The 14,896-nt window shown below is 36.7% G+C and overlaps 2 protein-coding genes across 2 annotated transcripts in view; both read left to right on the forward strand.

The window, feature by feature from the left end:
- Window positions 1–6,864, forward strand: part of LOC102672371 (D-beta-hydroxybutyrate dehydrogenase, mitochondrial) — an 11,879-nt gene extending 5,015 nt beyond the window's left edge. The window contains exons 2-6 of the mRNA XM_006607626.2: window positions 3,119–3,346; window positions 3,737–3,965; window positions 5,662–5,814; window positions 5,933–6,140; window positions 6,475–6,864. Coding sequence (XP_006607689.1) covers window positions 3,140–3,346; window positions 3,737–3,965; window positions 5,662–5,814; window positions 5,933–6,140; window positions 6,475–6,631 — 954 coding nt within the window. The 5' untranslated portion in view covers window positions 3,119–3,139 and the 3' untranslated portion in view covers window positions 6,632–6,864. The remainder of the gene's footprint in view (window positions 1–3,118; window positions 3,347–3,736; window positions 3,966–5,661; window positions 5,815–5,932; window positions 6,141–6,474) is intronic.
- Window positions 6,865–9,166: 2,302 nt separating this feature from the next.
- On the forward strand, window positions 9,167–10,239 carry LOC102673751 (adult-specific cuticular protein ACP-22-like; the record flags this gene model as incomplete). The annotated part of the gene is made up of 3 exons (XM_031508742.1): window positions 9,167–9,242; window positions 9,395–9,622; window positions 9,838–10,239. Coding segments are annotated over 3 exons (465 nt in total), but the record flags the coding sequence as incomplete, so codon positions are not given.
- Window positions 10,240–14,896: the final 4,657 nt, after the last annotated feature.

Genomic DNA, 14,896 nt, shown 5'->3' on the forward strand with positions numbered 1-14,896 from the left:
ATCGAGATAATTATCGAACAATTATCGCGTAATTAATTAAATGTTAATTAATCATGAAACGCGATTTCAAAAATAAATAAACGAGACTAACGACGAGCGTTTCGTCTTGGAGATTGGATTGGAGAAAAACGTTGTTAAATATTCGCGAGATCTCTTGGATAAGCTTCCATAATTTTGTGCCACCTGTCCGTCAAGTTGGTTTCTTTCTCCGCCTGCATTCCAGAGAAAGTTAACCGCCATGATTTGGCACGCAATCGAGACACGCACACAATCTCATTGTGCACAACTGTTCGTAGATACATTCACACATACACGCGTATTTACATTTGAAAACGCTTTCGAACGTTGCGCGTATCTATAAATAAAAAAAAAAAAAAAAAAAAAAAGAAAGAAAATCTTTCTAACTTCTTTGCCATTTGACGTAACGAAAGATTTATTGCGATTTTCGTTGTACATAAAATTTGTAATAAATTTTTTTTTTTTTTAACTAATAATAAATTTTATTCGTTAATTATTCGAAGAGGTAGAAATTCTTTCGACTTTTCGGAAGAAAATTAAAAAATTCTAGAATCATCGATGCTCGATTAAAACAAAAAAAAAAAAAAGAGAGAGAAAAAAAACGAAATTAATTTTGCAAAAGTATTAATATACACGCACTTTCTAATAAATGCAAACGATAGAAAAAAAATTTAAAACTCGTCATCATTTTGACGAGTAAATGAAATGATCGGAGATAACCAGTTATGAAACATAATGTTTGGAGAAAAAATTAAATCCACTTAAAGTTTTTATTGCGGTAATGTAATAAGTGTACGCAACCGCGTGTCAAAGGTTTCGCATCAATTGCGGCCAATGGCACGGATGAAAGCCGTTGAAATGATCACACGGTATTCCCGCTTGCGTTCAAACGGCAAGAGCGTAATTTATCATTCGCGGACTTTCCTTGAATAATTTATATCAGGTCGTTGAATCCTCGTTTGAAATCGAAGTCTAACTCTTATTGAAAACAAAATCCTCGATTCAGACGAGCATCAACTCGATGTAATTTTCGATGATACGCTTTCCAAATATATCGTTCGAAATAGGTGAAATCGCTCGAGCAAAAGTAAGATTTTTTTTTTTTTTTTCGTGATTAATTTCATCGAACGTCGAATAACTGGAACAAAAATCGATCGACAGCCTAATCGATTCGAACGAAATTTCTTCTTCAAATTATATATTTCTGTTTTCTATCGAGATGAAAATTACAATTATTAGCGTGTAAAGATTTTTCGAAATTTTTACAAACTCTCTTTCACAACTCTCGCTCATCGCGCTTCTTTGAACGCTTTGCAAAGAATCTTTCAAAGAAAAATCGATAAATATATTCTCAAATCTGTGAGATATTCGCGACAACGACGATGATGATCGATGTCGGCCAGTCGTGAAGAAACAGAAACGGCCACGCCTCGCCGAGCTCGGATACAGTTTAGAAAGGCGAGCCATTGCAAAAACCTTTCCATCACCCTTCACTTTTCGCGGGAAAAAAACAGAATTTGCGATGCGTTGCGATACGTTCGCGTGGCCGTGCCTCCAACCTTGCCAATTATCGAGTGTTATCGCGATTAATCGGATTCGAACTTTTCCATTCTGAAATTTCTTTCGAAACGGCCTTAAAATTGGAAATTCTCACCGGGAATGGAGGGGGGAAATATCTCCTCGCGGATGAATAATTTGGACGGAAAACTTGTTTCGCAAAATCAATTATCGGAATCGTTTAATCGGTAAACGGATGAAAACTTGTTTCCCTCATCATCTTGGGTAATACATATTGAATAATCACACTCGATAATTTAATTCCGTTCAATTTATTCCCATAAAGTTTCGAAGAGTTATTTCAGGTGAAGAAAACTTTAGGAAATTTTACGATGAGGCGAAATAAAGTTTGATACAAGAGCTTCTTCATTTAATTTTTGAAGGTATCGTTATCTTGCTCGTTACTGTCAAGGAGTTTAATTATAGGAAAATGTGGGGCAAACCTGAGTGTTTCATAGCTATATTTTTTTTTGTGGTTAAAAAAAGAGAGAGAGAGAGAAAAAACGAGAAAGTATTATAAAATAAGACTACGAGAAAAATTAGGGAGAGAAGAAAATATTTTGTTTAAACGTATTCTATTTTTTTTTTTTTTCTATATCATTATTACTTACGATGATCGATAATCGTCGAATACACGAATTCGTATTCGTAATTCTTCGTTGAACGAAATAAATACGATTCTGTGAAACACACATATGTGAAAGTGGTTGATTCGTTGTATCAACCATTTCGCAACAATTTCGTCGTCTAGGTTAAATATACTATATGCCTTATGGCATTATTATTGATTGATCGGCTGTCAACAGCATTCGTGCACAGAATTACGCTTCGTGGCGGATTTATACGAGTCGCGTGCTACCGTTCAAACCTTGATACAAATAATATCGGCCGAGTACCGAGTAAATTCATAGAAGAGCATTGTGCAATGAAATTGAAATTCTATTATCATAAAATCACGAAAATATCGGAGCGAATTATCGTATAAATTATACAAAATTTGGGTGTCGTTCAGAATTTCGTATCGGAGTGACCTACTAACTGAAAAGCTTCGACGCAGAAAACAAATTTCACAAGTGTGCGTGAAAATTTACTCGATAATTAATTCTCTGATATAATAAAATGCCCTTCGAAGAAAATTCTATTATTCTAATATTATCTATAATTATTATATTTAGAATTTATTAAGAATTAAGAATCTTCCGCAAACGCGGGCTAACATCACGAATCTTTTAAAAAAAAAAAAAAAAACTTTCTTAAAAATTAATAAATAAATTTCGCAGCGAAAGGATGCACGTCCAAGTTGGAATGTAATTTGCCCTGATAAAATTTGTCCTTCGAAAAGGAGTAGTTAACAATAAGCTTTGAGCTTTTGTATAAACGTATCAGCGCGCGAATTGAAATTTCGTAGGCGAAAATTTAGTGGCAAGTTGTAGCGTAACGACGAGAAACTGTTTCAGCGCATTGCGGAAGTGGAGGAGCGAGTCGTCGTACGGTCTCGCTTGAATTGTGCCATAACAGAGAGAATGTAACTTGCGCTTTGCAGATTGAATATTACCCGGGCAGGATGGATGCTGAAACCGGGGCCATTTTGGCCCTACAAATATTGGCCCTCTGTTCGATAGTCGCAGCCCTGTTGGCTTACCTAATGCGCCAATCGAGGAACGCCAACGACGAATACGAGACGCGTACCAAGCGTCATGTATTGGTGACCAGTTGCGATACCTCGCTGGGCCTACAGATCGCCCTTGCGCTCTACGAGGCTGGTTACAAGGTATCATTATTATTATTATTAAACCCCTTCTATTTTCACGATCTTATGTCACTTCGTTATTCCCACGTTCTTCCTTTCTATATTATTCAATCGAATAAACCGAAGGCGTTCCTTCTTTGTTTTTTTTTTTTCTTTTCGCAACAGTAAACAGACTCTCGTTCAATTTTAATCGAATTCTCTAAAGGAATAATAATTTTTAACTGAACTTTTAAGTAAATAAACTCTTTGCAACACGTTTCCTTCAATAATTGTATCCCTTTAATAATAATAATAATAATAAGATTCGCGTTAGAGATTGTATTGGAAATTCTTTCTTCCTCGTAAAAAAATATTACGTTATCGATCGTTAAGGAAGAGGTAATAAGTAAGATTGTACGAGTTGTCGTTCAGGTGTTCGTCGGTCTGCTGGATCCTTGCGGGAATTCGCCATCGATGAAAATTTTGAGGGCGATAGAGCAGCAGAAAGAAAGGGAGGAGGATCCGGTTGAGAGGAAGCCGCAGGATCCGGAAGTACGTGCTCGCGGCCAAATCGTGCCATTGGAGCTGGACTCAACGAGGGAGGACAGTTTACGCGCTTGTTTGGATGCAGTTCGGGCGAAACTTCCGGCCGGCGAAGATGGCAAGCAATATCCCCCTTTTAATGCTATACCAAGCCAAGATTGAACCTCGCCCAAACCTCGCATCCTGTTCCGTTCATTTTCCCATCTTTTCTCCCATTCTCTCCAATTTCAATTACGAGACACACGAATTTATAATTTTTTGTGCCGAGCGTTGATCGAAGCTTCTCTCCGGTTGAATTTTAAAAAGAAGGGGAAAAGGCCCTTTTAACGAGCATCTCTGGCTCTGATATCGAGCGAAGGGATGAGTTGTCTTATTTAAATCAAAAAACCCGTGTTATCCCCCGGAGAAGGAACGTTAATTAAGTTTTCCGTTCAACCAGAAATACTTGCGTACCCTCAATGCTTCCATCAAATTGGAAAACTCGAGGCCCATTCATTTCGATTTTTATCTCGCGTTTTTATTTTTCATCCTTAATTAATTACACGAGAGTCTAAAGGCGCATGCGAAATTTTCGAAAGAACGATGGATTCGTTCGAGAAACGTGAGAAAGGGACGGCGGACGATTCAGTGATCGATAATTGTTTTTTTTTGGCGATGATCTCGGCTAGTTTGGTAGTAGATACGAGTTTAATCCGGTGATATAAGGGAAGAGAAGAAAAGGGAATAAGGATTTGCCTGATACGTTGATCGTAAAGATTCATAGCCGTGAAAACATTTTCGGTTTCCTGGAAATAGTTCGGTTAAAAGAAACAATTCCATCGTACGGTCGTTGATAACTGTTCACCGAATGAAATGAATTTACTTTTATCGATATTTCTCGTTGTTTCCCGTATATCCGCAGCAATCTGCACGTCCCTACGGTTTATAACGTAATCGTATTAAACTCGATACTCGGCTATAAATTGTTTTCGCTTTCTCAATTTCGCTTTCTCAATTTCTCTAAAATCGAGGTAAAAAAGAAAAATTTCAATTTTTATTTTAATTAAAACGTGTAACAAATATTACATTAATATGTATAAATGTATATATAACATCATACTGTACAAAATACCAAATTGTTAAATTGTAAATGTTCTTAAAAAAAAAAAGAGAAGAAATTAAAAATTTTGTCGTCAAAATCCACTCGAAAAATAGAGGAAATCTTGCCATTGAAAATGTTTTTTTGTTCATCTCTATTCGAGATCTCGATCGATTGCCTGGATATAAGTATTATAACTCGAAGTATTCTCGGTGTTTAAAACAAAGATAATGAATGGGAACGGGAGTCAATGACCTGCATATTTCATGGAAACGTGTATTATATCCTTTAGAAATTGCACGCTGTGTTTTTCCAAGAATTGCGTCTGTTATTCGTCTGGAGTTGGGATAGGTCAATGAGAGGGGGCGCGAGCGAGAGAGGTCCGAATGAAAAACGGAGGGATAGAGACATTAAACGCGATTAAAAAATTACGCTTTTCTTTAAACGACGATATCTCGGGAACCGGAAGCCGTATCGAGATAAATGAAAAACCGTTTTAAAGGTCAAGGTTCGGTGCCTCTAACGGTCTTACATCCATTAACGTGGAATCGCTATCCTCGTAGTTATAGCGGTTCAAATTTTTCTTAATTTTAATAGGGTTTATTATCTCCTTTTACGAGATACAATCGTAAAAAATTTCACGCAAGACACACTTCCACTCCTCGTATCCATCACGTCGTATCCAAAAGCGGTATCCACTTAAAGTACACCAAAGTTTCAACTTTGCTAACTGCAGGTCTCTGGGCAATCGTGTACACTGGCGGGCTGGCGTTACCCGGTGCCATAGAGAGACAATCGAGTTCGGCGTGGGAATCTATGTTGCGACACAACTTGGTGGCGCCACTTAGGACCGTCAGAATGTTCATTCCCCTTTTACGCGTGAAAAGAGGTCTGGCTTCAATTTTCAAATTACGTATATTTTACTCGATCCTCCCTTATTCCGCGAAAAAAATTCTCTCTTTTCTTCTCTTTTCTTTTATTATTATTATTATTTTTTTTTTTTGCAGGTCGCATAATCTTTTTGGGCGATTCCACGACGAGTTACGGTAGCAAAAGTGGAACAGGATTGGTGGCGTACAGCGCGTCGAGGAAAGCCGTAGAGGGAGCTGCAGAGGCATTAAAAAGTGAACTACAATCCTCCGGGGTCGATGTCGTTCTTCTTAGACCTCCACCAGTGAATCCTCTCGTTCTTTATAATTCGCCTGTTCTCAAGACGTAAGGCCTCATAACGTTACGCCACAATAGTAATTCTTAGTTTTTTACTTAAGAAGAGAAATACCGCGACACGAATATGCTCCAAATCTGTGTGGAAACTGGGAAACAATCGCTGGAATATCGTATCGTTGCCGACTTACCATTGTATCGAGCTGATAATCTACCGAATCGAATAGGTTGATTTCTAATAGTGAAACTCTTGGGATATTACGTATTTCCAGCGGTCGTACTTCAGTTCGCGCAGTCTGGATAGTAGTAGCTTTATATATCGAGAAAATTTCGTTCGACGATCGATACTTTTGAATTTAACACGAGAAATCACCGTTATTTTCAGGTCTGACGTAGAGTCTGGAATAGTATCCTCGGAAGGGACGTGGACCGCGCCTGTATCTACGAATGCCATTCAAAATTCGTTGATCCCAGCGCTCACCTCGCCCTGCCCTCACATTTCTTACGACATGGTCGCTAAAACCAGACTTTTCTGTAGATAAAAATCGGATTCGAGGGAAAGGATATTATTATAAATTAATCATTCGGCCGAATTCGGTAATTCCTTGTGAGACTAATGATTGTTGTAATTTTATAACGATTAATACCATATCTAAAATGCGTTTAAACCTTTCCATGTAATCAATCTTTAATTAGACGCATGAACACACGAGAGGCTTAAATTCCAATGATATAACATGTACAGTTTTGTAATTAATACAATGTTAACCAAAAATTCGAATTTGCCTTATTATCCATCGTTCTTGCTTCAAGGAATCGCATTAATCGTTGAAATCAAGTTTCCACGAATCGACGAGCCAAGTCCAGGCTCAACTTCTGTTCAACGAACTGTTCCGTTCAATGCACTTTACTCTGCACTATCGTAAATTATTTAGTTCCCTGTTACACAGTTTGTAATCATCGGAAACTATGTATATTAGTTTGACGATGGTATCCATCGCGAAATTCACGGGTAATTCGAAAGCATTCGAATTAATAACGAATTCGCTTGTAACCGATATGGAATTTCGCCGATTACAACTATAGAATTTCGCGCGAGGGGTTAAATATCGACGCCCGTTTTGAATGGGCAATTCGCCTTGTCGAATTAATCCCACGAAATCCGTCGCGAGTTTGCCACTCGCTTGCTTCTCAACTTGCACAACTCGAACGATGAAAAAGAGAAGATTGCACAATTTACCTTTCCTTCCCGACACTTTGTCTCAAAAAGTTGAAAAATATGCGGCGTGCAGATACGCGTAGAAAGAATTTTAAAGGTATTATCATCGGGCAAAACCTTATTCTAATTAATCATCGGACCGTGGATAATCTTTTTCCAATAGGTTACCGAGAACAAGAAAGAGAGACGGGAGAGGAGTAGGGTGGAATCGAGGAAACCTAAGTTTCACGAGTGATAAAGCAATGTAATTTACATAATGGCGAAAAAAAAGTTTATAACGTAATAAACGTAACGTTGATACAACCTTCTATGATAAATCCGTTAATAATTCACGAGGCAATCCGTCAAAAATATTTCATATTATCCGTTAGCAACGCGCATCGGTGATATTATCATCGAATCAAAGAGATATATTTCTGGAGAGTGGATGAAGCGAGAGAGAGAGAGAGAGAGAGAGAGGGAGGAATTGGTCGGGCGAAGAAAGAGAAGAGTATTTGACTTTCCATCGAATCGATAGATTACAATTCAACCAGGAATGAATGTATCATGCGAGCGAGCGGTACGCGGAAATGCAATAAATTCAACAATAAACTGTATTGCCACACTGGGATGCGGCTATTCAGGCGACATATTGACACTCGTTCGCTCTATCGTCGAAAACGGGCAATTTATCGCTCATTAATCTTGACGGTCTAATTTACAGTTACAGATATCGTATATACGATAGGGACGGTTTCTTTAATGGAATCGAGTGGGAGCCAACATGGGAATAATTGTAGCCCTATAACTCTCGAATTATCGCTAGATTTTCACCCTGATTAAAACTGCTAAAGGGTCGTTGAACGCAGCGTTTCGCAGTTGTATACGATAGCTTCGATAATTTCCAGCCGGAATTAAAATCCCCTAATTTCGCGGATCTGGGATCTGCTTCGTCGTCGTGAGAGATTTCGAAATCCTAAACTTCTCAGTCCATCGACGAGTTTCCAATCGATTTTTATTAACGTTTTACGTCACGAAGCGCAACACCGATCAATGGCGAAAACTAGAGCCATTGCGACGACTTTGAGACGAAGAAACGTTCGGTCCACCGAGCACCACCGCCTCTCACCACCTCTTCTCTCGAAATCGGTGACAAGCAATGGACGGACAAATTAATGCTTTAACGAGCTCTTTCTTTCCTTTCGGTGGAACGCTCTTATAAAATAGGATTCTCGCGATCAGGCGCAACAGTCCATCGGCGATCCTTCGTGGGAGAAGAAATGGAGTCGAAGGCGAAGGTAAGGAGGAATCGAGGATCGAAAATTATTTTTCTCGAAAGACAAACGTAATATTGAATCTCGTGAGAGACGAAGGTCGAAGCTATCGTTTGATCGATACGGGATTCGTTAAGGAACAACAATTAAACGAGGATTACAACCCGTGGAAATTCGCAGGTTTCGACGAAAGAGGGAGAGAGAGAGAGAGAGAGTGCGATCGATCGTTCCAATTTCGAGTCTCACATGTTATTGATTAAAGGTGTGGGGTGGCCACCTTCCCTAAAACGGATCGCGGGATCCGTGACAAAGTATTACGAAGTCGTAATCGTAAAGCAAGAAGGGAGTGTTGTCCCAGAGATCTTTATGCGATCGGGCAAAGCGACCCCAGCGTTCCGTTTATCGTTCCAACGACAAAGAATAATGGTCGTTCTGCAATTTCAACTCGGAGTCAACCCCGAGTCACCCCCTCTTCCTCATGATTGAAATTTCTATCGGGCTACTTCATCGTTCGTTTCGATTAATTCTCGCGAATAAAATTAACCATCGCGTTCCATTATAAGATTCTTTTCTTTCTTTCTTTCTTTTTTTTTATTATTATTCGATTTCAGAGCCTGCTTGTTTCTGTTGCGGTCTTGCTGCTAACCCTTGTCGCGCAATCAACGAGCTATCACGATTTAGGTGTGTATAATATAATTATAATAAAGCTATAATAATAATGTTTCGTAATAATAGAGTCTCTATCTTAAATTCCATCGTGAAAAAGATTCTATGTGAGAAAAGTGAAACGATTTCAAATTTTTGATCGTGTGAAAAATGATATCGATTTGTAGACAACGAAGATGCTGGCAGCGAGCACGGGGGAGGTGGTGGTCATGGACACGCTCATTCCTTCCATCACTTCTCTGGGCCAGTAGTGGGTCATCACGAAGAGATCACGTGGAAGGACAAACACGGGCATCTCCATCACGACTACAGGGCCCATCCCAAATACAAGTTCGCGTACGGCGTGGAGGACAAACACACGAAGGATTACCACGGGCAAAAGGAGCATCGCGATGGTACGTCACCAATTTAGAATAATTTTGTGTTCTTCAATTAGAATTTCGAACAATTATAATTTCGGACAACGAAGCTTTCTCTTAGTTACATAACTTACGAGCAAGTTTGTCTGTCTAATGTGGTTTAATTGTCAAAGTTTTTCTCTTCCTTTCATCGAGAATATTTTGAATTTTTGGAAAATTGGTTTCAGAAAAGTTGGTTTTCGAAATTACAGGGAAAGAAGTTGAGGGGGAGTATCATCTTCACGAGCCTGGGGGCAACGTGAGAAGCGTTAAATACCATTCGGATCCTCATGGAGGTTTCTTCGCGGAAGTTCACAATTATGGAGGAAATGATCATTCAGGTGGCACTTATGGTGGGCATAAACACAGATAAATGACAACGTTTATTTGCTTCGAGATTATTGTTATCCAGTTATCTATATATAGTTGTTGAACTCGTATGTTTTATTTTCATTCAAGTTATTGTTTTTATTGTTGTTGTTTTAAAAATTAATTGTTTTAAAAATAAACCAGCATATATTGGAAAGCCAATAATAGAATTTGATTAACTAACAAACACCGATAACAAAAATATTAAAATTCAAAACAAAGAATTAAAATCAAATATTCTTCGTTTCGATAATTTGAATCAAATTTGCGCAATGAATTACATCTCGACACAACTTTTTACTCTTTAAATTCTTCACAAAAATTGGAACAACAACAAAAAAGGAGCAAATATTTTCTCCTTCGAAGATCGTGTAATTAAAGCGAAGCAACGTTTGCAATGTTTTCAAATATTTTCTTTATTGCGATAAATTTTTCTTCCAAAGTTCAAATTTCGAATGAATTTTTCGTAAGGGGCAAGTTTTATAATTAATTAACTAAACTTATCCACAACGAGTTATCGCGAAGTTTCTTTCCACCGAGCATCGTTAAAAATGGAGGGGAGTCGCGTTATAACGACGATAAAATTTCACGAGGAACTCGTTCGAGAATATAAACGCATAATTCCGCCTCCAAGCGAGCCAAGATGTACACGTTAAAACTTATCCCCGTTTCAAAACGATATGTAGAACGTGTGCATGAATTCTCCACGTTCTACACGTGTTTTCGCGTCGCCGATTCTTGCCACGATTAAATGTGCCACTCGAAGCTCGTTAAAATAATTAGCTTATTGAAATTCGCCATCCTTACGCCATCATTTGCGTTTCGTCTGAATATAATTATTTTACCTCTATTCCGAGCTCACCCAGTTTGAAATAGGAAGGAGATGGAAGGAGCGGGATAATAATAATTTTCTGTTCAATATTTGCAATGAAACTGGAAAGCGAAAATCGTTCGCTTTTCATTATATTTGTTATTACACCGCGTACAAACAATGGCGGTAATTTTAAAATATTTTTCAAACAATTGGAAACAAATTCCCCGCGTTATTTTAAGAAGATATTTATATTTAAAAACAACACATTAATAATAAATTGGTAAATAAAGAAATAAGATCTTTCTGAAAAACGAGGTAATTATTCCTAAAGATCGTGTCGATTAATTTTCGCCATATCCCAATTACATTATTGTTTTCATCACTTTAACACGAGATATCGCGTTTCCCTCCGTGGTAAATTTCGGTAAGATATACGGGGTCGTGATTCGATGGAAACAGTTCTCGAAGAACAAAAATATTACACGAATTATTTAACGAGAATTATACCACGTACATTGTAATACGGGCGATCCGTGTCAATTTCGAATCAACCGAAAGACGACGATTTGTTCGATTTCGTCGAACCGCTGGAAATATTTATTATTTTGCCTCGTTGTTACTACTGAGAAAGTTAACTCTTCGAAGTAAATATTTCAATAATGAGAACGTGTAAACGTAGCACGTGTGCAGATATCCATTGGTACGCGATACGAGTCCACATCTCACGCACAAATGACGCGTATCTATCCCGTGTACGAATGCGCGCCGCAACGCGCAGCGCGGATCGATACAATCCTTAGCGAAGTAAACGGATGGATTACGAGTCGACTACGCGAAATAACCTTTCTTCGGGAAAGAAATATAGCAAGGAAGTGGATGGAGTTGGTTCCTTGCTACACGATCTCCCCTCTCGTCCACTATTCTCCTTCACACTTGTCCAGAACGAATACATTTACGAATACGGATAAATATTTACCAAGAGAATAGTTATTTTAATAATTTAATGAACTTTCTATTAATCTTCTGCATTCTCTTTTCTTTTCTTTTTTGTATCAATGAATAAAATTCTTTGCTTTGTAAATTCTTTTTTTGTCTTTGTTGATTTAATTTTTGAAATTTCCTTGGAAAATTAATAAATATACGTTCGTGGTAACCAAGAATATATCTATAGATTGATACTTAAAATTGGAATGCAGAATTATAATAGAAATTATGATACCTTTATGAATTTCACACGTATACAAAGGTGATGATTTTTGTTTGAAACTTGTCTTCCTTTTTCGAGTTTCACCTCGTTTTAACTATTCAATTCCCGGTTAGTAACGACGATTTTACTTGCACGTATACGTATTCGTATACGTTCAATATTTCAAACGAAACTTTTAACTTCGACGTATGAATAAGTAAAAAGCGATTCAATGAATAAACTTTCGTTTCTCACTTTGACAATTTTAAACTTGATTAAACGTTGCCTGAAACGTTGCCTGACGTTTGTAGACATCAAGCTTTATGAATGCTCGATATTCTTCAATCCCCCTCTTTCGATTCTTATATCGTTGAATAATTTTAAATATTATATGCTCGAGATAGAATTTGCGTTTTATATTGAATAATCTGCAAGAGATGCATTAAATAAAATGCAGCGAGTGTTGATTTATTTCCCTAATTAAGGAATGCCATGGAAATTCTATTAAAATTCGCGAGAGTTTTCATCGACTAAATGAATAAATAATTTCGGTAATACCGAAAACGAAGATAATGAGATTTGGAACGAATGATTCTCGGTACAATTTATATTGTTGGCACGTTCAATCAATTGCCGCTATTTCACACGATCCCTTTTCCATTGTGACATGGAACAAACAATGAACCATGCAAGACCATGTTCGATCGAGAATCAATAGAATCGATTATTGTTTCAATGATATATTCTAGTAAATGGAAGAAAAAGTACATCATAGTTTGCACAAAAAAAAAAAAAAAATTGATCGATTTCTCATCATATTTTTTGAACCGTATACAATCATGTCGCGTGTATCTCTATTTTAACATTCAATTGAAAAGATATTCTCAAATAATTCTGAAAATTTTATAATCTGAATAATTTTAACATCGATTATTTAAAAACGAGAAATTAATATGGATAAAATTGATAGAAATTAGTAAATAATAATATCATCTTCACGTTCAGATTTTTAGACATTGTAAACATTGTATTAGTTTGTATACGAATTAGTTTGGATTAATTTCAATGATAGCTATTGCACATAGTGCAAAGTGCATTATCAAGGCTCTCTTGCATATAATAATTTACTAATTAATGATATTAATGAATTGACACGATCAAAGCGTGGGTAATAAACTTCTCTCTTATGATATTACAATTTCAACGTCAAATGGATATTATGGGTAATTAGATGGCACGTAATCTCTAAAATTCCAACGGTATAAAAATTTTTTGATTTCCAATTCCAGTTCCAATAATGAAGTTTTTTTCATTTTTCATAAAAGAAGGGAAAAAAAAAACGAAATTTAGGGCAAAAATTTTTCCAACAATAGGACTTGCACAATATTATTAATACAAATAATATTCACAATGCAGTACAATATTTCAATTCTTTTTTTTTTTTTTTTAATCACTTCATTCAACGTGGATTCAACTTTTCATTGGTTTTCATTTTTTAAATAAATTTGAATCAAACAGTTTAAAAAACAGATTTATTCGTTACAAAATTGTAGCGGGATATAATGCAGATATTTTATCGATTTTTATAAAATAAATTTTAATCAAACGGATAAAGGAATAAAAATAGTAAAATCATGGCGAACGGGCACATCGTTACAGAATCAGGGTACGAAGGAGGGGAGGATAGCATAAAAATAAAATTGTGAAATATGACGCTCGTCCTTACGATAGATTTTTCGCCTACGTTGGCAATTCTGATGGTAATAATCATAGCGACGAGACTTATGGCGGATATAATATTCACTAGATGGCTAGAGACACAGAGAAAAGGTTAAAAAAAGTGAGCTTACACTAAAATTTAAACTTACTTTACGAATAATTTGAAAATCAAAGAAAATTTAAAAAATCATTTTCTTTCTTTTTTTTTTTTAATTAAAATAGAAATTCATTCGTATTCACGCGTTAATCTGTTTTTAATCAGTCGAATATTTGCGAATGGCACGTTCAAATCAAACAAATTTGGAATTGATACGAAACTCTTATTACGAATACTCTTATTACTCTCAAATTATCCCCTTGTCCTTGTTATTATAACTTTCGAATATATATATATTGTATACGCAATAAACTTTTGTCTCTGTTTTACTCCTCCCCTCGGTACTGTCAATGTATTTCTCGAATAGTGGCTTTTACGACCGGGAGAATTTCCAGCTGAAACTGAACAACCGAATCTACAGGTATGCATTGCTATGGTACGTACGCCCGTGAAAATATGAAAGTCGTAACAATCACGGTATCGCCGCAATAAAGTTATCTCCCAGTCATAGAAATATATAGGACTCGCGATATTTTTATTGACTTCCTGCGTGCACGTGTAAATTGTCTAATACGCGTTCCATTCGAAATTCTACCGCTAGTTTGTCACCAAGGCTCCTCGTTATGAAAAATTCCTCTCGAAATTTCTGATTTATCGCTTTTTTCTTTTTCCTTTTTTTTTTACAATCGAAGTTTCAAAGAGAGAGATCCGCGAGAGAATCGAGCGCTGCTACTTCGATCGATTGTATACCCTTTGGGAAAAATAAATTCTGAAAAAAAAAAAAAAACGATAATCACAGGAACTGAATATACTCCAAGGTAAATTGATCGAACTGCTTGTTCGAGAGACTTTAAATCCCATTAACCTAAAAAGGAGAAAGAGAAAAAGAGAGAGAGAGAGAAAATGAAGTTTTAATAAATGCGATTTGCCTGGTTTCTTTCCATTAATACTTAATGGTAATATTTAATGAATCTCGGGCAGAGGGGAGGGGGTTAAAAATTCTACGATACCGAGCCGTGAAAGGCTCAACCCTCTAATCGAGTTAAACGTTCTCATTGTAACAGGAAAGTGCATGTAATTCGTGTC

This window comes from Apis dorsata, unplaced genomic scaffold (assembly GCF_000469605.1).
Source record: "Apis dorsata unplaced genomic scaffold, Apis dorsata 1.3 scaffold_8, whole genome shotgun sequence".
In the NCBI taxonomy this organism is placed as follows: domain Eukaryota; kingdom Metazoa; phylum Arthropoda; class Insecta; order Hymenoptera; family Apidae; genus Apis; species Apis dorsata.